This window comes from Mobula hypostoma, chromosome 1, assembly GCF_963921235.1.
Source record: "Mobula hypostoma chromosome 1, sMobHyp1.1, whole genome shotgun sequence".
Lineage (NCBI taxonomy): Eukaryota > Metazoa > Chordata > Chondrichthyes > Myliobatiformes > Myliobatidae > Mobula > Mobula hypostoma.
Window position 1 is genome coordinate 64,435,412 of NC_086097.1, and position 25,476 is coordinate 64,460,887.

The 25,476-nt window shown below is 41.8% G+C and overlaps 1 protein-coding gene across 1 annotated transcript in view; it reads left to right on the forward strand.

Annotated features, from left to right (window-relative positions):
• Nucleotides 1–25,476, forward strand: part of brms1la (BRMS1 like transcriptional repressor a) — a 60,956-nt gene that overhangs the window by 22,079 nt on the left and 13,401 nt on the right. The window contains exons 3-5 of the mRNA XM_063049935.1: nucleotides 8,677–8,804; nucleotides 14,567–14,646; nucleotides 22,404–22,500. Of these exons, the coding sequence (XP_062906005.1) occupies nucleotides 8,677–8,804; nucleotides 14,567–14,646; nucleotides 22,404–22,500 (305 nt within the window). The remainder of the gene's footprint in view (nucleotides 1–8,676; nucleotides 8,805–14,566; nucleotides 14,647–22,403; nucleotides 22,501–25,476) is intronic.

The window sequence follows — 25,476 nt, forward strand, 5'->3', positions numbered from 1 at the left end:
CACTTGTGGGGGTATCGTTCAGGATTGATTTCGTTGGATGCTGTGTGATTACCCTGAGTATTGTACCAGTGGGGTAGATATTTGTACTCTGGATGAATGTTAATTCACCTGTTAAGTACTGTTAAAGTTGCGATTGCGGGGCGAGGGTTTGATAAAATGGTGGGCGCAGCTCTTGTTTTAATGCAGACCGGTGCTGACGTAGCGGTAGCTGGAGGCAGAAATTTCAAAGACAGAGTTCTATCGTTTCTGAGGAGTGAGGGGAAGGAGTGGTCGGATTTGGAATGGCTAATTAGTCCATGTTCCCCGGTGAAGAGTGAGAATTCTGAGTTGGTATCTGCCTTTACCTCTCTGGCAAATGAATGGAAAAATGCCCAGGTTCAAAGTCCCAGCGGTGGTAGGCTCCACCTATTCTCTGAAATAATGCCCACCTCTGAGGGGGAAGAGGGGTATGAGGCTTGGGCGGAGCAGACCTCTCAGTGGTTAGATGAGTGGCAGTGCTGTGATGATGTAAAGCAACAGAGATTGGTTGAGAGTTTGCATGGGCGGGCTGCTGACGTTGTGAGAGCCGTCCGGTTGCGGTATCCCGTAGCGACAGTTGTCCGACTAGAAGCCCAATGGAGCTCATGGCGGCGTTTCAGAACATGCGTCAGGAGAAGGGGGAGAAGCTTTCTGCTTTTATTTTTCGGCTAGAGAGGCAGCTAAATTGCTTGCGGCACAGGGGGGTCATTCGGGCAGCTGAGGTGGATCAGTTAAGAATGCACCAGATAGCCAGGGGCGCTTAGTCCCATGACTGGATTGCTTGGGGTCTCCGACAGTCCTGTAAGATGCGCTACCCTCCATCTTTTGTTGAGCTGATCAGAGAGGTGTGGGAAGAGGAGAACGCGTCGGAGGTGTGGGAGGGCCCCGTCAGCAGGGTATGGTACTCGGTAGTGGTCCCCTGCAGCGAAGTGACCATGGATAGCCTACCCCGTGGAGCAGTATAGGAGATTGTGGCAGAGGTGAGAACGGAGATACGTCGGCTGTTATCAGCAGGTGCGACCCCCGCCCCCCCATATGATGGAGCTGATGGCGGGGCAAATCCCCCAAGGGGACTAACAATGCGGAGGGCCGCTAGCAGCCGGTGTCATGCCAGAAGGAGAGTGAACCCCTGGGTACCTAAGCAGAGAGAGTCTTTGGGAAAACTTAGAGGAGACCCAGTGTGGGAATAGCCTGGTGTCTCTGGAGGAACACGTTCCCAGCAATGTATGAGGAACCCCTGAAAGTGAAAGGCCCTATTCCTGAAGGCTTAGTGGGACTATGCTCCAGTGTGTTGCTCCAGATAGGGGGTATTTATGCTAAAGCCTTTCTCGACACCAGGTTGCGGGTCACATTGAATTGAATTGAGTAATCTTTATCGTCATTATACATAGGTACAATGAAACTCTGTTTGGCTTTCTCTCAGGCAATTAAATAAAGCAGTAGATAAAAACAAGACAGTAATAGAAAAACAGTATTAAATAGATAAGTTGCAGCAGCACCAGCATATCACAGTAATGCTCAAATTGCCGTTATTGCAAGTATTTGTGTCCTTGTGTGTGCATGTGTGTGCTCACAGTTTCAGTCATTGTTCTGTGAGAGTGGTGTGATGGAGGCCACAGCTCTGGGATAGAAGCTGTTCCTCAGTCTATTGTTGTACCATTCGTTTTTCACCCGGTATCTGAAGCATTTACCATTGACCTATTCAGGGCACCAGAGATCTGGGTGACTGTACGTACGACGGTTATTTGTCAGTGAAGTTGGAGTTCTCGGAGGCCGATGTGGGAGTGTCTAAGGTTCAGACCCTGTTGAGAAGGGCGGCGTTTCAATTCTGGTGGGCACCCACACCCCTCTGGAGCATCAGAGGGAGGTGATGAAAGGAAAAATGGGAATGGGGAATAGTGAAGCGGAGGGGGTGGGGGGCATTACCGGAAGTTCAAGAGATCGATGTTCATGCCATCGGGTTGGAGGCTACCCAGATGGAATGTAAGGTCTTGCTCCACCAACCTGAGTGTGGCCTCATTGCGACAGTAGAGGAAGCCATGAACAGGCATATGGGAATGAGAAGTAGATTTTAAATGGATGGCCTACATCTGGTCTCACCGATATGCAGAAGGCCACATGGGGAACACTGGATACAGTAGTTAACCCCAACAGGATCACAGGTTAAGTGTTGCCTCACCTGGAAGGACTGTTTGGGGCCCTGAGGGAGAAAGTGTTTTGCTTGCAAGGATGAGTGCCAGGAGGGAGATCAATGGGGAAGAACAAATGGACAAGGGAGTCATGTTGGGAGCAATCCCTGTAGAAAGTTGGGGTGGGATGATGAGGGAAAGATGTGCTTGGTGGCGGGATCCCATTAAGAGTTGGCAGAATTTACAGAGAATTATGTGCTGAACACGGAGGGTGGTAGGTGAGGACAAGAGGAACACTATCGCTAGTGGGGTGGCAGGAAGATGGGGTGAGGGCAGACGTGTTCAAAATAGAAGAGATGCTGTTGAAGGCAGCGTTGATGGTGGAGGAAGGGAAGCCCCTTTCTTTGAAGAAGGAAGACATATCCTCGGTCTGGAATTAAAAAGTCTCGTCCTGAGAGCAGATGTGATGGAGACAGAGGAAAATTGCCATCCCCTTCTCTCAATTCCTCCGTCTCTGCTGCATCTACTCTCAGTTTAATCTAGTGGAGCCACAGGGAATGGTATTTTTTTTTTGTTGACCGCTTAAATATGCTAATTGATTGCACTAACTTCGCTTAGTTACATTATTTGTTCGCCAATCGGAATGCTTAGCTGTGCTAATAATGTTATTATACTGCTTAGTATTGCCAATTAGAACATTATTATAATGCTGATTATGCTATTTTGCCGCTTATATCGCGAATTTGTTTTTTATCACTCAGATCATTCCTCTTTTCTGGTTTGTAATAGAGGATTGAATGTACCTTTTCTCGATTTAGAAGCACATCATACAGTGTCGAGTACCTTGGCTTAGGCTATGTCCACACTAGACCGGACAATTTTGAAAACACCGGTTTCGCGTAAAAACGATAGGTGTCCACACCAAACAACACAACACACATCAAAGTTGCTGGTGAACGCAGCAGGCCAGGCAGCATCTCTAGGAAGAGGTGCAGTCGACATTTCAGGCCGAGACCCTTCGTCCACACCAGGCGTTTTTAAAAATATCTCCGTCCACATTAGAACGGATAATTGGGCCAATCTCCTCTACTGGGCATGCGCAGGACACACAGAAAACAAGCAAAGAGGAAACGGTATACTTGGGGCTCATTTGTCCAGTTACAGAGTAGAAAAACTTAAAAGGAATTGCTGTTGGCTCTTGCGCAGGAGGACTTAAAACGTAAAAAAAATCAAATACTGGAGCGTATGGAGGCAACCGACGGGGAGTTCACGGACCCAGCTGACGACGAACATTGAAAAACTAACTAACTCTGTTGCATTAATAACGCACCTTGATAAATCTATAAAACATGTCTGCATCTGTGTTATCCTGTATTTCCATACAATGTTACATTAGGCTGTTACACATCCATTGTCAGAGAAGTACTTGCATAAACAGGTAAACCACCTTCATACAAGCAAGGACAGAAAACAGGGCAAAGTGAGTATAATTATTTATTCAGCAAGCTACGGGTCAAAGTATTTGGTGAGTACGTTTCTAACTCTTCTGGCTTCAGTCTCATTATGATTATGAAGACACGTAGTCCTCTTTTATTGTCATTTAGTAATGCATGCATTAAGAAATGATACATTATTTCCTCCGGTGTGATATCACAAAACACAGGACAAACCAAGACTGAAAAAACTGACAAAACCACATAATTATAACATATAGTTACAAACAGTGTGACAATACATAACTTGATGAAGAAGTCCATCAGCACAGTAAAGTTCAAAGTTTCTCAAATGTCCCCCATCTCACACGGACGGGAGAAGGAAGAAAAACTTCTCCCTGCCATGCTGACCTCAATCCGACTCTGAGTCATCCGAAAACTTCGAGCTCTGATCAACTCTCCGACACCGAGTACTGAGCGCCATCTCTGTCCGAACGGTTGCCAAAAGCAGGCAAGGCCAGGGATTTTGAGGCCTACCCTCCGAAAGACTCCCGACCACACAGTAACAACAGCAGTGAACGAGCGTTTCAGAAATTTCTCCAGATGTTCCTCTGTGCTTTCACGTCTATTCTCCATCAAATCAGAATTGTCAACGGTCCCTGTTTAACGGGTACAATATCATTTTTCACCGGAGGGCTGCGCACGCAGACGCGCCGCCATCTTCTCCTCCCACCATGTATTCTGAAATTGTTAGGTTGTGTGGGGGGTTGCGTTCAAGAAAACAATGAAATGCCGCGCTGCCACCATCTGTTCTGGCACGTCATGACAGCGTTTTTAAAAATATCCGTTTACCCCGTCCACACTGCTCTGCACAATCGGCATTTTCAAATTTACACACTCTGGAGGGCTTTTTAGAAAATCTCAGTTTTTGGGGGAGGAAAATGCCATTTCAGTGTGGATGGAGGGTCAAAACGAAGAGAAAAAGCTTCGGTTGCAGATTTATCTGGTCTAGTATGGACGTAGCCTTAGTCTCAGCGGTTTTGGTTTGTTTTCAAGTAACCGCTACAGTCTCAAAAGAAAAAGTGCAGTTTTTGATTACAGTATTTTTAAAAATCTTATGAAGTGTGAAATAATGATTAAAGTTATCTAATTCATTTAGAAGATGAAATATCAATCTAATTCACATAGAAGATGAAGTATCAAATGTTTAAGAAATCTAATTTGTTGTTTTGAATTTTTCAGAGGAAGTTGTATGTTTGGTCACAAACGAGAAAATCTGCAGATGCTGGAAATCCAAACAACATGCACAAAATGCTGGAGGACCTCAGCAGGCCAGGCAGCATCTATGGAAAAGAGTAAACAGTCGCAGTTTTGGGCCAAGACCTGATGACTGTTTGCTCTTTTCCATAGATGCTGCCTGGGGTGCTGAGTTCCTCCAGCATTTTGTGTGTGTTGCTTATATACTTGTTTTTTTTTGTTTAGTGCCATAATGTTTGTTATATGCTTCAATATGCCATTTTAAAAAATACTGGGACCTTGTCCAAAGCAGAGCAAGGTCAGGGTAGTTTGTAGTTAGGTAGCGATACAAGAGTTGAATTGCTGACATCAGTTGTGAACCTGTCTTATTACATATACAGCTATCTACAAAGTTGCCGTTGAACTCATAGTATAATGCTGGCAATTGGCAATGGTTATTAGGGTAATATTTTTGTCAAAGATTAATATGTATAGATTTTAAAGAATCTTTGAACCTTCAGGTCCGAAGCTTAAAAAAAAACTTTGTCTACTTTGCAGTGCAAATGGAAGCATTAACTACTGATGATGCCATCTGTCTGTGCATTACAAACCTGGATAAATGGTTTTCTGTCTCATTTTCTAAGTTTATATAAATGGTGAATACATTTGTAGTTGCAGTCCCAACTGAAGTCCTTATGCACACTACTTTTTCTACCATTTATAATAGTGGTCCACTATTCCAACTCTGTACTGCTGCTCAGCTAATTTCCAAACTCACTGATGGGAACAGTGCAAGAAGATAACATTGAGTTAGTATATCTAGCCACAGTCTTGATGAATGGTGGAGCAGGCTCAAAGGGCCAAATAACCCCACTCCTCTTCATTACTTTTGTGAATGCACTGTTGTGAATTCTAAGAGATTTCACTTTTGGGTTGTATGAAGGACTAAACCGGGTGGCTTCTGAGTATCGATGTACATACTTTCTATGGGCTTTACCGTTTATGAATTCATATGGAATCCTGGTGAGACCACAAATAGAATATTTATAGGAATGGACTTCCTACACGTAAGAGGAAATAAGTTTGACTGAGTGAGTGCAACAAATGTACATCAAATAGATTCAGGGCATGGGTGGTGGTGGTAGTGGAGGAAGGAGAGATTAAATAAATTAGATCTATATAAATTAGATCTTGAATTTAAAAGAATGCATGGAGATCTCAGTGAAGCAAAAAATATTCTTGGGGTGGTTTAACAAGATGAATGCAGGGGTAATATTTCCCTGTCTAGGATATTGAGAACTAGGAGTCACAATCTCAAACTCATTCTCATGATTAAGATGGGAAGATGCTTCTTGTAATTTGATGAAAACTTTGAATTCTGTATTTGAGGGCTAAGGAAGCTCAGTCATTGCCTATATTCAAAACAAAGGTGGATAGACTTTTGACTACTGCAAGAATTGAAAGACATGGAATTCATGTGGGAAATTGATAAAGGATCAGCATATCAGAGAAGTTACAAGGAATCCTATTTCTGATCTTCCATGTTTACTATAAACCACCTATTTCAAGTATGGTTAACAATTTTGTTTTTTTCCTTTGCAGTTTTCTCTATTAGTTTAAAAGTTTCAAGTCAATCAAGTCATTCTATCCTTAATTAGGATCTCCTGTACAATTCCTAGGTTTTCGCATTAAATTACTGAATAGCAGGTATTATTTTCCATTTGAAAGAAATAGTTTCCAAGACAAGAGAATTTTGGAAGATTACAACTAAGACATCAATGGTATTTATATTGGTAACTCTTTAGTCACGGAGCATAGATTGACTATATTGTTTTGCTGAGTTGACTTATTTGCATCTTATACATTTCTTCAAGGAGCCATGTGGCTTCTGCTTTGTTTCATACTTGTTGATTTTTATCATGCTCACAAATAAATTATTATGTTTCAATTTTGAAATTGTATACTGGATGCAGATTTGAAAAATAAATTACTAACACTCATCTCTGTCTTAATGTTGCCAAAGTGTGCTGCATGCTGCTGATGGTTGAACTATAGCTGATCTTTATCTTCCCATTAATTTGATCAGACCACTTTGTGTACAGCACATTAACCACTATGTCCGAAGTGTAAATTCCAGACGTTTTTGTGTCATGTAAATTAAAATAAAAGATTAACTGAACTATTCACGATGACTTTCATTTGAAAATCTGCTAATATCCTCTTACTGTTAGTATCCTCTTGGAATAAATGAGATTTGTCATGTTCTTGTGTAGATTTGAATCAGCTAAATCCAATTATTTATGAGTAACCAATCCTCCTTCACCACCTTCCTCCATCTGGCAGAACTGGTCCTCACCCAGAATAATGTTTCCTTTGGCTCCTCCCACTTTCTCCATTCTCGAGGGGTAGCCATGAGCGCTCTCATGAGTCCAAGCTATGCCTGCCCTTTCGTTGACTATGTAGAACAGTCTGTGTTCAAAGTCTTCCCTGGTTACACTCCCCTACTCTTCCTCCGCTACATTGACGACTACATTGGTGCTGCTTCATGCACCATGCTGAGTTCGTCAATTTTATCAGCTTTGCATTTAACTTCCACCCTACCCTTAAATTCACTTAGTCTATCTCTAACACCTCTCTCCCCTTTCTTGCTCTCTCTTTCTCCATCACTGGTGACAAGTTGTCAACCAACATCTTTAACAAACTTACTGATTCCCAAGGTTATCGCAACTATACTCCTTTCCACCCTATTTCCTGTAAAAATGCTATTCCCTTTTCTGAGTTTCTTCACCTCTGCCGCATCGGTTTCCATGATGTGATGTTCTGTTCCAGGACATCAGAGATGTCCTCCTTCTGTAAAGAGCGGGGTTTCCCACCCTCTGCTGTTGGTGCTGCCCTCACCCACAACTCCTCCATTTCCCATACATTCACGCTCACCCCATCTTCCCGCCGCCTTGATAGTGATAGAGTCCTCTTGTTCTTACCTTGGCATCCAACACATTATACTCCGCAACTTCTGACATACCATATGGATCCTACCACAAAACATCTTTCTCCCTCCCAGCACTTATCCTTGCAAATAACCTAAGTGCTGCACTTGACCATACACCGCCTCCCTCCCCTCCATTCATAGCCCCAAATAGTCTTTCCAGATGAGACAACACTTCACCTAGGAATCTGCTGGGGCCTTCTGTTGTGTCCAGTGCTCCTGATGTGGCCTCCTCTGCATTGGTGAGACACATTGCAAATTGGGGGAATTGCTCCGTTGAGCACCTCTGCATCATCCACCTCAAGCAGGACTTCCTGATGGCCAAACATTTTAATTTTGATGTGTTGATCCATGGCCTCTTCTTGAACCATGATTAGGCCACCCCAGGGTGGAGGGACAACATGTTGTATTCCGTCTGGGCACCCTCCAACCTGATGGCATGAACATCGATTTCTCCTTCTGGTAAACACATTCCCCCTCCCCTCCCCCCTTCCTCTATTCCCCACTCTGACCTTTTACTACTTCTCACCTGCCAGTTACTTCCCCCTGGGTCTCCACCTCCTCCCCTTTCTCCTATGGTCCACTCTCCTCTCCTGTCAGATTCTTTCTTCTCCAGACCTTCCCCACCCACCTAGCTTCACCTATCACCTTCCAGCTGGCATCTTCCCTCCCCCCCACACCTTTTTATTCTGCCATCTTCCCCTTCTTTCTCAATCCTGAAGAAGGGTCTCAGCCCGAAACATTGACTGTTTATATTTTTCCATACTTTTCTGACCTGCTGAGTTCTTCCAGCACTTTTTGTGTGTTGCTTTATCTTGCCAGCATCTGCAGACTTTCTTGTGTTAGTAATACTAAATGGTGTTTTTATTCTTAGGTTATACAGGGAAAGATTAAGCCAAGTAGAAGCGAAGCTTGAGGAAGTTATAGCAGGAAAGGCTCCTGAATATTTGGAACCATTAGCGGCCTTGCAAGAGAATATGCAAATTCGAACAAAAGTTGCAGGTAAAAAAAATGTTCCACATAGTAATTTTCTTGTGAATGTTGCTGATTTAATTCATACTAAGTATGATGGTTGGTTTTCTTATTTGTATCTTGTAATTTTGTTTATTTGCAAAGTGATTTATAGAATATCCTGATCTTCATAATATATAAATGGCATAGATTTGTCAGCTCTGCATTTTATCACAACATTTAATTATAGCTTGTAAGTTAAACAAACTTAAATTGCTTCTTTTTGATGTCTACGTGTGCTCCTTGTACATTCTTATGAATTGAGACTTGCTGGTAAATGTTTGGTTTTGTGATGAACTAGCAACAGTTACCTCATAAGTATAAGAAAGTTTTAGACTTTGTATGTCTTAAATATGCTGATAGATTTCAGCTAGTGTAGCTTTTGATGACGTTCAATAGCACTGTTGATTGGCATCCGTTTGTTTGAAGAACAATGGGTGATGATGATCGTCATCACAAGCCTGGACGGAAGGTATGGAGATCCTGAGATGCCCAGTCGTCAAGATCCCCCTATCAGCCTCACCAGTGTAGTCTGAAGGAAAGCTTATGAACAGATACGTTTAGCACCAGCTTGGCTGCAGGAGCTGTTGGAAGGATGTTCAATGATGTGCTGTCTGGGTTTACTCCCGTAGCCTTCGTCTCTCCCGAGGCTGCTGACAAAGTGGTGGGGCTATTTACCCATAGCTGGAGATCTGGTTCACGAGCTCCAGGGCGTGTCCACACACGTGTGCAGGGGACAGACCTCCTCCCCGTTCTCTGTAGTTCAGCCTGAGTCCGAAAGGAGTTCAGTTTCCATTTATTGCCAATGAGGAAGCACTACATGAGGCTGTTAGAGAGTCTATGTACTGGCAGGGAGAGACTTACGCATTCAGCTCTCCTTTTCAAAAATGGTGGAAGCTGAAAGTGAGAGTGACAAGCACTGCCCACTGCACTAGATGCATCAATAGCACTAATACTAGGTAAACTGCATCAGGTTAGTTCTGGACAGGACGTACAAGCAGATTCATTTCTAGGGAGATTTTACAGGTGGAAGCAAAGACACTTAAGCTCACTTACATTTTTTGGTTTGTGTTTTTAGATGATAAATATTATACAAAATAAATAAAAAAAACATAGAAATAAAGTCTTTAAATGCTTATTCCATGAGAAGTATTTGTAAATAGTTAGTTTTGAATTTGAAAGAGGTGAAGGCATGTTTATTTCAGACATTTTGTTCTGCCCCATCCATGTGATCCTGTTGCACTTCACCAGGTCTTTGCATTGCTCTGGATCTTGCTGATTGGGTCTTGGGCACGCTTGCCCATCAGGTTTGGCTTTATAAATCTGAACACATAATTGTAGAGCAATGGGGAATCCAAGTAGTTTGTAGGTTGCAAAAAGCCTCAGTGACCTTGCATAAACAAGGCAAGTAATTATAGTTCAGACAGGCAAGTATTATGACATTAAAGTGTGTAATAGTCCTGAGGAACTGAAGAATAATTCCTATTCCTTAACGTTCAAGTTTAATTGTCATTCAGCCATACGTGAGTATCTATGAATACAGCCAAATGAAACAGCTTTACTCAGGGGCAAAGGTACAAAACACTGTACAGTCAAACACAGCACAAAGCACATACAGCAAATGTAAGGTAGCAAGCACATTTAAGATGTCAGTCAAATTCACTCATACAAAAAATATATAGTCCAAGACTTGAGTCCATGAATGTTGCAGAAATTTGCAGTCGACCACAATACAGCGTGTCTTCTGCTGAGCGAACACTGGGATGGCAGCACTTACTTCAGCTTGGGGGCTGTAAACAGGCAGCACCATGGCTTGAGGCCTAGTCCTTGCTATGACCAAGGTCATTCAGATCCCCCACCGTACGCCAATAAATAAATAAGTGAATCAGACTTGCAGCATTCCACGTTAACAGTGTCCAACAGGGTCTTGCAATCACAAGGAAAGCGACTAAGACGATCACTTGCTGTTAGACTGCACACCTCCTTCATGCACCGACTCCTTCGATGCTTCTCTGGTGCAGGCAGCAGTGTGATCTACACCAAGTCCAGATCTTCACTTTCTCCGCCAGCGAGCAACTCGCTGATGGGGTAGACCTGCAGTACTTGAAGTTCTTAATGTTCAGCAGGGTCTTGTGATCGTAAAAAATACATTTTAAAAGGACAATAACACCTTTGGTTGACCCTGCAGAAGCAGCTACGATCGAAGATGTCACCATCTTACTGAAAGTTTAGCAGTCTTTGTCATAGAGGTGGAAATTGGCAATCTTTATTATCAAGTGTATGAATCTAAGTGCAAGGCTGACTAAGAAGAAGCGTCTGGTTCAGTGAGAGACAGTGGTCACACAGAAGAATGGAATTTTAGCAAATTTATGAAGCTTGTGCCAAGAGCCAATTTTGGCACATCCAGGGAAGGATGCTCATTGAACTAAATGGTTGTCAGTGGGGTGGCTAGATTTTATCAAGCAAGCATCTATTATGAATCTTGTGAGTAACTGGAACTGATTTAGATTGCTAGTCTAAGACTCTTAAAAATAGTTTTGCACCACTTATTGATCAACTACTGGCAGTTCTTCAGGAAAGCCAAGTGCACCTATCTGAAACAACATGTAGGTCAGATGCCGGTTTGTGTGCCTATTTCCACTGGCATATTGAAGAGCTGAATGCATTCAGTAGCTCACCCTTTAGCTTTAAACCAGGATTGACTGATATTTGGACAAGAACCCCATCCATAATAATGGGGTCATTATTTCTACAAAAAAGTTAAAGGCAGGTACATGTTTGAATTATTTTACTTGTAAAAATGTAAAATTAAATTCAATGATTATTTTAGTATTTTCAATTGTGTTTATTATTTCTTTAGTAGTTTTTAATTTAAAGCTATTTGAATACATTATAGATGAATCTGAAATTAATTTCTGGTTTTTTGCCTCAATCGTCTTCAAACAGTTCCTGAATATACTCAGTCCATCTGTTCATAATTTCATCTTTTTCCATGATAATGGCATCGTCCTTTGCTTTTAAAATGTATTTTTTATGATCACAAGACCCTGCGGAACACTAAGAACTCCAAGTACTGCAGATCTATCCCATCAACGAGTTGCTCGCTGGCAGAGGAAGTGAAGATCTAGACTTGGTGCAGATCACACTGCTGCCTGCATCAGAGGAGTTGGTGCATGTGCGCAGTCTAACAGCAAGTGATCGTCTTAGTCACTTTCCTTGTGAATTACAAGTACGGAGGAAGAACTACAAAACTTAATTGATATAGTTGTTGAAGAAAGTGCAAAAATGGGTCTATCTATCAATTACAAAAAGACAGAATGTATGGTGATATCCAAAAAGAAGGAGAATCCTATCTGCAGGTGAGAATAAATGGGGAAGACATAAAACAATTACAGAACTTGTGCTACTTAGGAAGCTGGGTGACATCAGATGGCAGGTGCGACATGGACATCAAAAGAAGAATAGGGATGGCAAAAGACACCTTTACAAGAATGAAAAGTGTACTGACCAATACTAAACTAGGCATGACAACCCGCCTCAGAGTACTGAATTGTTACATTTATCCAGTTATGTTATATGGCTCAGAATGTTGGACAGTATTTAGTAACATGAAGAAATGAATTGAAGAAGCAGATATGTGGTTTTTGAGGAGGATGCAAAGAATATCATGGATGAAACGAATATCTAACGAGGATGTTATGAACAGAGCAAACACAAAAAGAGAAATAATGTATGAGATCATGAAAAGGCAACGTAACTTGGTTGGACATGTGATTAGGAAAGAGGAGTTAGAATGCATGGTAATTATGGGAAAGATTGAAAGGAAGAAAGCAAAAGGAAGACAAAGACAAATGATGATGGAGACAGCAGTCAGAGAACTGGAAACGAATACCAATGAATTGATCCACTTGACCCGAAACAGGAGTGTGTGGGCCATGGCAGTCAAAGCTGAAACTGGGCACGGCACCTGATGATGATGATGATGATGATAGATGAATCAGTTTTATTAGATATTCAGAAACTCTGCAAACTCTTAAGATTGATAGTAAATTTTAGAAATAGGATACCAAAAGTGTGAAAATGCTAAATCATTGAAAATTTAACTAAACATAAATGGTTTAAACCATTAAAATAAAGCAAAATATTATCCTTCCATTAAACTTATTAACTCTTTGTACTTAATTGAAATCAGTGTGATCTCAGACCAAGCACAAGATCTGAAATTGTATCTGCTACCCTATCCAAACACTATGGTGTAATTTTGAGTATTCCCAGCAAGACTTAGTTATGCTGTCGGACTCCATGTGGAAACCACTGGCAGACTGAAAGAGAAAAAGGCTACTTTTCTGATCTCTTTGGTCTGTATCTTGCAGATTTGGACAACGTAGTTTAAATTGAGTTAGCTGATCTCAACTATGGCTATAATAAAGCATTAGAATTGGTTCCAGTGATTCCAATATAAGAGGAAGAAATGATCAGCTATGCTTTTTTTAAATTGCTGGTTGACATCCAGGAAGGGGAATACTTTGATTAGCCTTTTACTTTTGTCACTTGCCCCTTTCATCCCGTTTTCTAATTACATCACTACCACAATCTATGTAACCAAGATCTGTTAAGAGGCTAACAGCATTATGTTGAGTTATTGCACTTGCTAAGTTGTGAGGGCTATCATCAAACAGTCACAAAACGTTATTCAACATTATTCACTGTCTTCAGGAAAAATGAAGGAGGGAAGCAAAATATGTTCTTTCTGGACAAATTTGTGATTTAGTTTATCATGCCTTAATATTTTCATTTTAATAGTGTTTTGGAATAGGATAAAGAAAATTTATAAGAAGGGGTGAATTTTACATAGTTTAGGTATTGAGGAAGAACCACTAAAATTCATGGAAAATGTGTATTATTTACTTAAAAATCTAGTAGCTGGGTTACTAGATTTGTATAAAATGTCTGCTACAATATAGAAATAAAATGTTCATACGAAAACATCAATCAAAAATCAGCCTTCTGTCATATTCTCATTCAACGGTCCACTTAAGTTAAAGGAAAGGAGGAGCGATTTTCTTTAACATCTTGTCAGTGGACTTGCATTAAATATGACAAGGTAGTGGTATCAAACTAATTGTGATTTGTAATTGCTGATCTGGTGAGGATCTTTATACGAGCGGTGATTGATAAGTTCGTGGCCTAAGGTAGACGGAGTCAATTTTAGAAAACCTAGCACATTTATTTTTCAACATACTCACACTTAGTCCAGCGGTCGTGGAGCATACAAATCCCTTCTTTGTAGAAGTTAGTGTCTTGGACCTCCAGAAAGTGGTCCACAGCAGGGGTGATTGATAAGTTTGTGGCTTAAGGTAGAAGGAGGTGAGTTATTAACTTAAAACTTTCTGCATAATCACTCAAAGAGTTGAACTGCACGTGCATGTAATGAGAGCTGTATAACTCGTCTCCTTCTAGCTTAGACCGCGAACTTATCAATCACCCCTGCTGTGGACCACTTTCTGAAGGTCCAAGACGCCGACTTGTACAAAGAAGGGATCCGTATGCTCCACGGCCACTGGACTAAGTGTATAAATGTAGGAGGAGACTATGTTGAAAAGTAAATACGCTGGGTTTTCTAAAATTGACTCCTTCTACCTTAGGCCACAAACTTATCAATCACCCCTCGTATAAATGCTGATTATATAGTCTTGCTTATGGACATGAATCTTTTTATTGCTACGTCTGAAAATACGATTTTGTGATTACAGGTATCTATAGGGAGCTCTGTTTAAAAACTGTAAAGAACCAATATGAATGTGAGGTACAGGCTGCATTCCAACACTGGGAGGTAAGCAGTAATCAGTCACAAGCACTCAAGCTATTGCAGAGGGTCACTGTTTGAAGAGGAGGTTCTTACCTTGTGTATCTGGTGCCTTTGCTATTTCCTGATTCAGCATCTAGTGGTTTGAATTGTAGAGATGTTAGATGTGTTTTAAAATCCCATTTAACATTGAGCTGATATACAAGACATGAAAATATAAAAACAACACTTGGTCTCCAGTAATACTAGAGACACAGACTAGGTAACCATGGCAGATTTTCTTCTCTGAAGAATATAAGTAAACCAATTGTTATTGTGAAACAATTAGCTGGCATTTTGGTGACTCTTACTGATGTAGATGTTTTAATAAAGTCAATTTCATAGTCTTAAACTGTCACAGTGTGGTACTTTTTTGGATTAGCATTCCAGTAATGAAATACTTCACCACCATATCCAGCTATCTTTGGCAGCACTGTCAGGAATGATTGCCTCCTAATCTCCGTGAAGAATAAGTTTTGTTTTCACCATTTTCATGTATTATTGAAAGTAGCATTTTAAAACAGGGTATTCAGGAGGCTGTACCAACAGTAGTTTTATATTTTAGCTTCACAATGTGTAACTTAATAACTGGCATGCCTCCTTGGCATCAAGCCATATGACAGATTATTGCACAATGTGAAGGACGGATGAGTATTTGGTGAGTAGCACCAAGAACGCCTAAAAATGAGGAGCCGTCGTGGTGCAGCCACATCACAGGACTAAATCACAGTATCATCATGCTTACTCATCAATATTAGTAGGTAATCACCTAGAAGCCGGCTGGTGGCATAGTGGCATCAGCGCTGGACTTTGGGGTGAGAGGTCCCGAGTTCGATCCCAGCCGGCACCCTTGCACGCTCTCTATCCGTGCTGGGTTAAGAGCAGGTGATCTCTTTTAAAAAAAAACTCACCCGGCCGAAGGCAATGGCAAACCACTGCTGTAACTTGCCTCGTACACAATTTCCCAATACGTCAGAGCAGCGTGGAAGGAAATCACCCGCTAACTGGAAAATTCCGGATGCGACATACCTACCTAATCATCAAGAGAAGGAGCATATTCTCATAGCAAGTCATAGAATCAATAGGAGTTCTGGTGAAAACAGTTGTCCAGTCTAAGCTATTGGGCTGTAGCATTGCTTATTATTGTAACTGGTTCATATTTAAGTCCTTTTTAAATATGATGTAGGTTTATAACTGCATTATACTTCCAGGCTTTTAGTGCCCTCTCGGAGAAAATACATTTTTCTTGACTCACTGCTAATCTTTCTCTTAAATTGATGAGTGTAATCCTTTCATTTTATATTGACAGAGCCTGGTTTGTGAATACAGAAATTGTTGATGAAATATTTACAAATGTCTTCATTCAGTCCTTCTCCTGATAGAATGCAAATTGGTGATGGTAGACACATTAACGAATGATGGAAATACAGCAGGCCCTGATCAAATTTGAGCTACATTGCAGGGCACCTTTTATCTAAAACTATTCTCTGGCCTTAGTTTTTTTTCCAATAAAAAGTTTGTGAACCCTTTGCAATTACCTGGTTTTCTGCATTAATTGCTCATAAAATGTGATCTGATCTTCATCTAAGTCACAATAATAGACAATCGCAATCTGCCTAAACTAAAAACGCACAAACAATTGTACTTTCCATGTCTTTGTTGAATTCATTGTTCAATCATTCACAGTCCATGCTGGAAAAAGTATGTGAACCCTTGTATTTAATAATTGGTAGAACCTCCTTTAACAGCAATAACCTCCACCAAACACTTCCTGTAGCTGCTGATCAGACTTGCACATCAGCAAGGAGGAATCTTAGACCATTCCTCCAGTCAAAACTGTTTAAGTTCATCAATATTTCTGGGATATCTTGCATGAACAGTCCTCTTCAGGTCATGCCACAACATCTCAATTAGGTTGAGGTCTAGACTCTGATTTGGCCATTCCAAAACACGAACTTTCTTCTTTTTATACTATTCTGTTGTTGATTTACTTATGTTTCTGATCATTGTCTTGTGCATTATCCAACTTCTCTTAAGCCTCAGGTGACAGGCAGTTAAAATGTCTTGATACAATTTTGAATTCATTGTTCCCTCAATGACAGTAAGCTGTCTGGGCCCTGAGGCAGCAAAGCAGCCCTAAACTATGATGCTCTGTCTACCATGCTTCATAGTTGGAATGAGGTTTTGCTGTTGATGTGCAGTGCCCTTTTTCCTCCAAATATAGTGGTGTGCATTTCTGCCAAAAAAGTTAAATTTCTGTCTCATCTGTCCACAGAACATCATCCCAGAAGCGTTGTGGAACATCTAGGTGGTCTTTTGCAAACATGAGACGTGCAGCAAAGTTTGATTTGGAAAGCAGAGGTTTCCTCTGTGGTGTCCTTTCTCGTTCAGTGTTTTTCTTATAGTGGACATATGAACAGAGACTTCAGAAAGTGCTAGAGATTTCTGCACGTCTTTTGCTGCTACTCTTAGGCTCAAATGTACTGGTTCTAATGTGTCCCAGTTAACTGTATCATAGGAACTTGTGCAAACTATAGGCAGTTGTCTTCAATGGCTTCATCAATGATCTTCTTTCATTAATTTTTTTAGAAGTAGGGCTGATCACTGACTGCTTTATTTTGAGTTGAGAAGTGTCAAACATCATTTGTGAAAAACAAATGTCAGAGAATTACTGCCTCTAAGAAGGAAGCATAACTGCTTCCTCTTGACAATCACTTGTAGAGACCCTGCCAGGAAGATCATGGGAGGTTGGTGATGGAGTGGCTGGTGTCATTAACCCAAAATTAAAATAGAACATCCACACACATATCATTATTACTGAAATAGTTGAGAGAATGAGCATTTTGAACTAAAAAGCTTGGCTTCTTGACTTCTCCACTCCATAACACCTGCAAAACATGTCAGGGATGTGTTTGAAATACTTTCTATTTATCTGAAAGGATGTGCATTTAGCATCAGGTGAGTTTAACAATTTTCAGGTCAGATCCATTTGATTGACATGGAATCCCATGTAAAACATTCCACTCTTCTACTATTGGTATGTTGTGTATTATCCAGAAGATGAGCTGTGCCAGATCGTCAAGTCCCTTTTAGTAACACTTGTAAAATCGGTGAATTCTAACACCTGGATGGCATGACCAGTAAGTACATCATAATATAGAACATAGAACAGTACAGCACAGGAATGTTGTGACAACCTAACTATTCCCTCAGCTTACACAATGTGCATATCCTTCCATCTTCCTCACATTTATATGATAGGTAGATACTTTATTGATCTCAAAGAAAATTATAGTGTCACGGTAGCATTACAAGTGCACAGGTATAAATATTAGAACAGAAGTAGAAAGAATAAAAAGTAAATTAACACAAGCAGTCTAACAAGAGGGATCATCACTTCCTTCCTCGTCTATAGGTTGACTCATTATAGAGTAAGAATGACCTCAGATAGTGCTCTTTGGAGCAGCGCATTTGTCTTAGTCTATTACTAAAAGTGCTCCTTTGTTAAGTCAATGCTCTTTTAAGAGACCCATCACAACCTCCTTCTTTACTTCAAATACCCCAGCATATCAATACACTAGGCACTGATCTCCATATCCTCCACATACTTCTCTTTGATAAATATTGATGTTAAGTACTCATTAAGGATGTCGCCCACATCCTCCACATACAAGCAAATGTGCCCGCCTTTATCCTTGAGTGCTCCTATCCTATCCCTTGTTATCCTCTTGCTCTTTATGTAAGTATAGAATGCTTGGGATTCTCTTTAATCCTACCTGCCAAAGACTTCTCATGGCCCCTCCTGGCTTTCCTAATTCCCTTCCTAAGTTCTTTTCTGGCTTCTTTATAATCCTCAGGGGCTTTGTTTGATTCTAGCTTCCTGAGCTTTACATACTTTTCCTTTTCCTTCTTGACTAAATTCATCATCTCTCTCGACAGGGTCTCTCATCTTGCCATTCTTGTTCTTTCTTCTAACTGGAACATCCCTGTTCTGTGCACTATGCAGTTGGTCTTTAAACACCTTACACATATCGGATGTAGACTTACCCAAAAACAGCTGTTCCTCATTTTTGCCTAATGCTCTTGTAATTTTGCCCTGCTCCAATTTAATACCCTCCGATAAGGTCCATACTTTCTATTGCTAACTTAAAACTTTAAGGAGTTGTGGTCACTGTTCTCTCACTGCTTCCCCACTGAAAGGTAGGTCCCCTGGCCAGGCTCCTTATCCAATGCCAGGTCTAATACAACCCCACCTCTTGTTGGGCTATCTAGATATTAGGTTAAGAAACCCTCCTGGATGCTCCTAACAAATTCTGCCCCATCTAAACCTCTGCACTCAGTAAGTCCCAATTTACATTACGGAAGTTGAAGTTCACCATGACAACAACCCTATTGTTTTTACAACTTGTTGCACCCTTTCTATTTTTGAGTTCTACCTATATAGTGGACGATTCCTCCATTATGTCCACTCTTAAGTGCAGCTGTGATATTGTCCCTGATTAGTAGTGCAACACCCCTGCTCTCTTCGTTCACCTCCCTCTAACTTTTATAAGACATTGAAACCCTGGGACATGAAGCACCCATTCCTGTCTCTGTAATGGCCACAACATCATAGTTCCAGCTACTGATAGAATTCAATAATATAATACAATTCACCCTGCACTTCGAGGGGGAGAAGCTAAAATCGATATATCAGTATTACAGTGGAGTAAATGGAACTACAGAGGCGTGAGAGAAGTGCTGGCCGAAGTTGATTAAAAGGGGACACAAGCAGGGATTAGATTAGATGAGGTTATGAGGACACGCAGTCCTCTTGTATTGTCATTTAGTAATGCATGCATTAAGAAATGATACAATATTCCTCCGGTGTGATATCACAAAAACACAGGACAGACCAAGACTGAAAAACTAACAAAACCACATAATTATAACATATAGTTACAACAGTGCAACAATACCATAACTTGATGAAGAACGGTCCATGGCACTGTAAAAAGTTCGAAGTTTCTCGAAAGTCCCACATCTCACGCAGACGGGAGAAGGAAGAAAACTCTCCCTGCCATGCCTGACCACAGTCCGACTCTGAGCCATCCGAAAACTTCGAGCTCTGATCAGCCGTCCGACACCGAGTACCGAGCACCATCTCTGTCCGAACGTTTCGACCTCAGCCTCGGTCGCCAGCAGCAGGCAAAGCCGGGGATTTTGGGGCCTACCCTTTGGAGATTCTTGATCGCACAGTAACAACAGCAGCGAACCAGGCATTCCAGAAATTTCTCCAGATGTTCCTCTGCTTCTCACGTCTGTCTTCATCAAATCGGAATTGTCCATGGCCCCTATTTAACAGATACGATATCATTTTTCATCGGAGAGCTTTGTGCTGCCATCTTCTCCTGCTGCCTATGCTGATAAGGGGAGAACACAATGGCTGGAGTTCCTGGGAACCATTCAGAAGGCACAGGATCAATTTATACCAAAGAAATAGTAGTATTCTAAAGGGAGGATGAGGCAAATGTGGCTGACAGGCAAAAGGAATACTAAAAAATCAAGCAAAAATTAGTGGGAAACTTTTAAAAACCAAGAGAAGGCAACCAAAAGAGCAATAAGAAAAGATAAAATATGAAGATAAGCTAGCCAAAGATATAAAAGAGAATACCAAAAGTTTTTCCATATAATTAAGGAGTAAAAGAGAGGCAAGAATGGATATTGGACTGTTGGAAAATTATGCTGGAGAAGAGGTGATGGTGTACAAAGAAATGGCAGACGAACGTGGTGAGAACTTTGCATCGGTCTTCACTGTGGAAAATACCAACAGTATGCCAGAAATTGTGAGTGTGTCAAGGGGCAGAAGTGGATGTAGTTGCCATTACTAAGAAGGTGCTTGAGAAGCTTAAAAAGTCTGAAGGTAGATTAGTCATCTGGGTCAGAAGGTTCTGAAAAAGGTAGCTGAAGAGATTATGGAGGCACTAACAATGATCTTTCAAGAATGACGTGACTCTGGAATGGTTCCGAAGGACAAGAAAATTGCAAATGTCACTCCACTCTTCAAGAAGGAGTCACAAATCGTAAAACTTGAAGAAAGGAAATTATAGGCCAGTTAGCCTGATTTTGTTGGTTCGAAAGGTGTTGGAATCAATTATTAAGGATGATATTTGGGGGTACTTGGAAGCACTTGAAAAATAGGCTGAAGTCAGCATGGTTTCCTTAAGGGGAAATCTTGCTTGATAAATCTGTTTTGAAGAAATAACAGGCAGGAGAGACAAAGGAGAGTCAGTAGATGTTGTTTACTTGGATTTTCAGAAGGCCTTTGACATGGTGCCACACATGAGGCTGCTGAACAAGTTATCCCATGGTATTACAGTAAAGCATAGATAGAAGATTGACTGACTGGCAGAAGGCAAAGAGTGGGAATAAAGGAGGCCTTTTCTGGTTGGCTGCCGGTGACTTGTGGTGTTCCGCAGGAATCTGTTTGGGACCGCTTCTTTTCACGTTATATGTCAATGATTTGGATGACAGAATTGAAGGTTTTGTGGCCAATTTTGTGGACCATACAAACATAGATGGTAGGGTAGGTAGTGTTGAGAAAGCAGGGAATCTGCAGAAGAACTTGAACAGACTCGGAGAATGGGCAAAGACGTGACGGATGGAATACAGTGTAGGGAAGTGTATGGTCATGCACTTTGGAAGAAGGAATAAAGCATAGACTATTTTCTAAGTGGGGAGAAAATTCAGAAATCAGAGGTGCAAAGGGACTTAGAAGTCCTTGTGCAGAATTCCCTGTATGTTAACTTGCAGGTTGAGTTGGCAGTAAGGAATACAAATGCTATGTTAGCACTCATTTTGAGGGATCTGGAATATAAAAGCAAGGATATGATGCTAAGGTTTTATAAGGCATCAGTCAGACCACACTCTGAGTATTGTGGGAAATTTTGGGTCCCTCATCTAAGAAAGGATGTACTGGCATTGGAGAGGGTCCAGAGGAGGTTTATAAGAATGATCCTGGGAGTGAACGGGCTAATGTATAAGGAGTTGTTTAATGGCTCTGGGCCTATACTCGTTGGAGTTTATAAGAATGAGGGGGGATCTAACTGAAATCTATTGAATATTGAAAGACCTAGATAGAGTGGCTGTGCAGAGGATATTTCCTACGGTGAAGAAATCTGGGACCGGGGGCATAGTCTCAGAATACAAAGATGTCCCTTTAGAACAGAGAAGAGGATGAATTTCTTTAGCCAGAGGGTAGTAAATCTGTGGAATTCATTGCCAAAGATATGGAAGCCAAGTCATTGGGTATATTCAATGCGGAAGATGAAAGGTTCTTGATTTGTAAAGACATCAAAGATTATGGGGAGATGGCAGGAGAATGGGGTTGAGAAAGATAAATCATCCATGATGAAATGGCAGAGCAGACTCGGAGGTCTGAAAGGCCTAATTCTGCTCTTGTGTCTTATGTTGTTATGGTCTTGCATAGGAATTCACTCCTGGTTCACTCCATCCCAAGCATCATCAGGCCTAACTCCTTCGCATTGTTTGGTCATATAACGTAAAACTTGCACCTCCCTATTTGATAATATTATGTACTGCTTTAATAACATAGGTTGGAATAGTTCAAAAATGTCTATCGCTATTTCAGCATAATAAATACCAGCCTATGTATGCACATCCTGAAAGTAAATGAAGGGTGAAAAATAGTTATGTATTAAATAAAATCATTGTGAATATCACATATATATTGTTTTGCTTCCTAGAGTGAGAAGTTGCTTCTGTATGATACTGTACAGAGTGAACTGGAGGAGAGAATACGGAGACTTGAAGAAGATAGGCACAGCATTGATATCACATCAGGTATATCAGCTTTCAATTTAAACTCAATTTATTTAAGCAACACGCACAAAATGCTGGTAGAAATCAGCAGGCCAGACAGCATCCATAGGAAGAAGCACAGTTGACGTTTCGGGCCGAGACCCTGTCCTGACGAAGGGTCTCAGCCTGAAATGTCGACTGTGCATCTTCCTATGGATGCTGTCTGGCCTGCTGCGTTCCACCAGCATTTTGTGTGTGTAGCTTGAATTTCCAGCATCTGCAGAATTCCTCGTGTTTGCGTCAATTTATTTAATGCAGGTTTTAAGAATGTAAATATTTAAGTTAATCCTACATCTGAACTCTTGGTTTGTAGTCTTTTAAGTCAAGACACCTGAAACATTCATCCAAGTATCTTTTAAGAAAAAATAGGTTTCTGCTTTCATTATGCCTTCGTACAGCGAATTCTGGTCTCTCTGGTCTTTGCACCTATAACCTAAAATCTACATCTCATAGTTATTGACCTTGCTGCTCTATGATATAAGGATTCCTATTTTCCTGCCTGTGTTTCTCATAAATTAAAATGTAAAAAATCTCCCCCACAGCTTTGTTCTAAAGGAAATTGTAGACTAGCCAATTTTTCCTGGTAACTAATTTTTTCCTGGCATGGCAACAATCTCATTAATCTCTCTGGCACTCTTTCTCTTGTGCTAACACATTCTTTCTATAATGTGTTGACGTGACTCATACCTAACATAAAACCATGGCCCAACCAGAGTTTTTCATGATTCTAGCACAAACACCATCCCTCTCTCTCCCACCCCGTTATGACTAAAACAGAAAATCAAGTGTCCCATTTGTTGCTTTCTTCATGTCCAGCCACCGTCACTTTCATCAACTGTTCTCCTGAGGTCCCTCTGTTTCTGTACACTTGGTCAATCACTGTTGATTTAGTATTATCTGTAAGCTTCTTTATCACTGCCCTTATTTTCAAGTCTCAAGTCATTGATGAAACACCACTAAAAGCAAGGAATCTAGAACTCTCCCTTGCAGTGCCCAGTGCATGTTTCTGCTAGTCTCTGAATTTCATCTGGTTTTCACTTGCAAAAGTTATTTTTCAAAGTACTGTTTTTACTTTTTTGGTCATTTTGATTCTTTTGTTTTGGGGGGGTGAGAAAATACACATGAAATAACATGCCAATTTTTCTACAGCCAAATTTCTATAATATTTTTGTTTCCTTTTAATTTGCCAATGTACCCAGCACCCGAGTGCCCTCATTACCATCTCGGGTGACTTCAACCAGGTTACCATGGCTAGAACACTGCCCAACTTCACGCAGTATGTGAGCTGTACAACCAGAGGGGAGAGGACTCTGGATTTAATGTACGCTAACGTTAAGGATGCATACAGCTCTTCTCCCCTCCCCCCACTGGGAAGGTCAGATCACAACCTGGTGCATCTAAAATCCTGCTATGTGCCTCTGGTGAAGAGTAAACCTGCAACCTCGAGGACAGTGAGGAAATGGTCGGAGGAGGCTTATGAGGCGCTCCAGGGTTGTTTTGAGGTGACAGACTGGCAGGCACTCTGTGAGCCACATGGAGAGGATATTGATGGGCTCACAGAGTGCATCACTGATTACATCAACTTCTGTGTGGACTGCAATGTTCCGACAAGAACTGTCCTTTGTTATTCGAATAACAAGCCGTGGGTGACAAAGGACATTAAGGACATCCCGAACACTAAAGAGAGGGCGTTTAGGGATGGAAATAGGGAGGAGCTGAGGGCAATACAGAGTGACCTGAAAGCCAGGATCAGGGAGGCTAAAGACAGGTACAGGAGGAAGCTTGAGTGGAAACTCCAGCAGAACAACATGAGAGAGGTCTGGAGGGGGATGAGGACCATCACTGGGTTCCGGCAAACTAGCAACAGAGGAGCGGAAGGCAGTGTGGACAGGGCCAATGAACTTAACCTGTTCTTTAACAGATTTGACAGTGTGGCCCCTGGACATCCCACAAATGAGCCATCTGTTGTCGGCCCCCAACCAACACATATTCCACTCTCCCCTCCTACCCCTCCTCACAGTTCCCCACCCTGTTCTCATGACTATACCCCTTCCCCACACGAAACCACCACGGTGGGCTTCGCAGCTCTACGGGTGAGAAGACAACTGAAACGTCTTAACCCAAGCAAGGCTGCAGGACTGGATGGTGTCAGTACCAGGGTGCTCAAAGCCTGTGCCCCTCAGCTATGTGGAGTACTTCGCCATGTATTCAACCTGAGCCTGAGGCTCCGGAGGGTTCCTGTATTGTGGAAGACGTCCTGCCTTGTCCCTGTGCCGAAGACGCCGCGCCCCAGCGGCCTCAATGACTACAGACCGGTGGCATTGACCTCCCACATCATGAAGACCCTGGAGAGACTTGTTCTGGAGCTGCTCCGACCTATGGTCAGGCCACCCTTAGATCCCCTCCAGTTCGTCTACCAGCCCCGACTAGGAGTTGAGGATGCCATCGTCTTCCTGCTGAACCGTGTCTATGCCCACCTGGACAAGCCAGCGAGCACTGTGAGGGTCATGTTTTTTGACTTCTCCGGTGCGTTCAACACCATCCGCCCTGCTCTGCTGGGGAGAAGCTGACAGCGACGCAGGTGGATGCTTTCCTGGTGTCATAGATTCTTGATTACCTGACTGGCAGACCACAGTATGTGTGCTTGCAACACTGTGTGTCCGACAGAGTGATCAGCAGCACTGGGGCTCCACAGGGGACTGTCTTGTCTCCCTTTCTCTTCACCATTTACACCTCAGACTTCAACTACTGCACAGAATCTTCAGAAGTTTTCGGATGACTCTGCCATAGTTGGATGTATCAGCAAGGGAGATGAGGCTGAGTACAGGGCTACGGTAGGAAACTTTTCACGTGGTGTGAGCAGAATTATCTGCAGCTTAATGTGAAAAAGACTAAGGAGCTGGTGGTAGACCCGAGGAGAGCGAAGGTACCGGTGACCCCTGTTTCCATCCAGGGGGT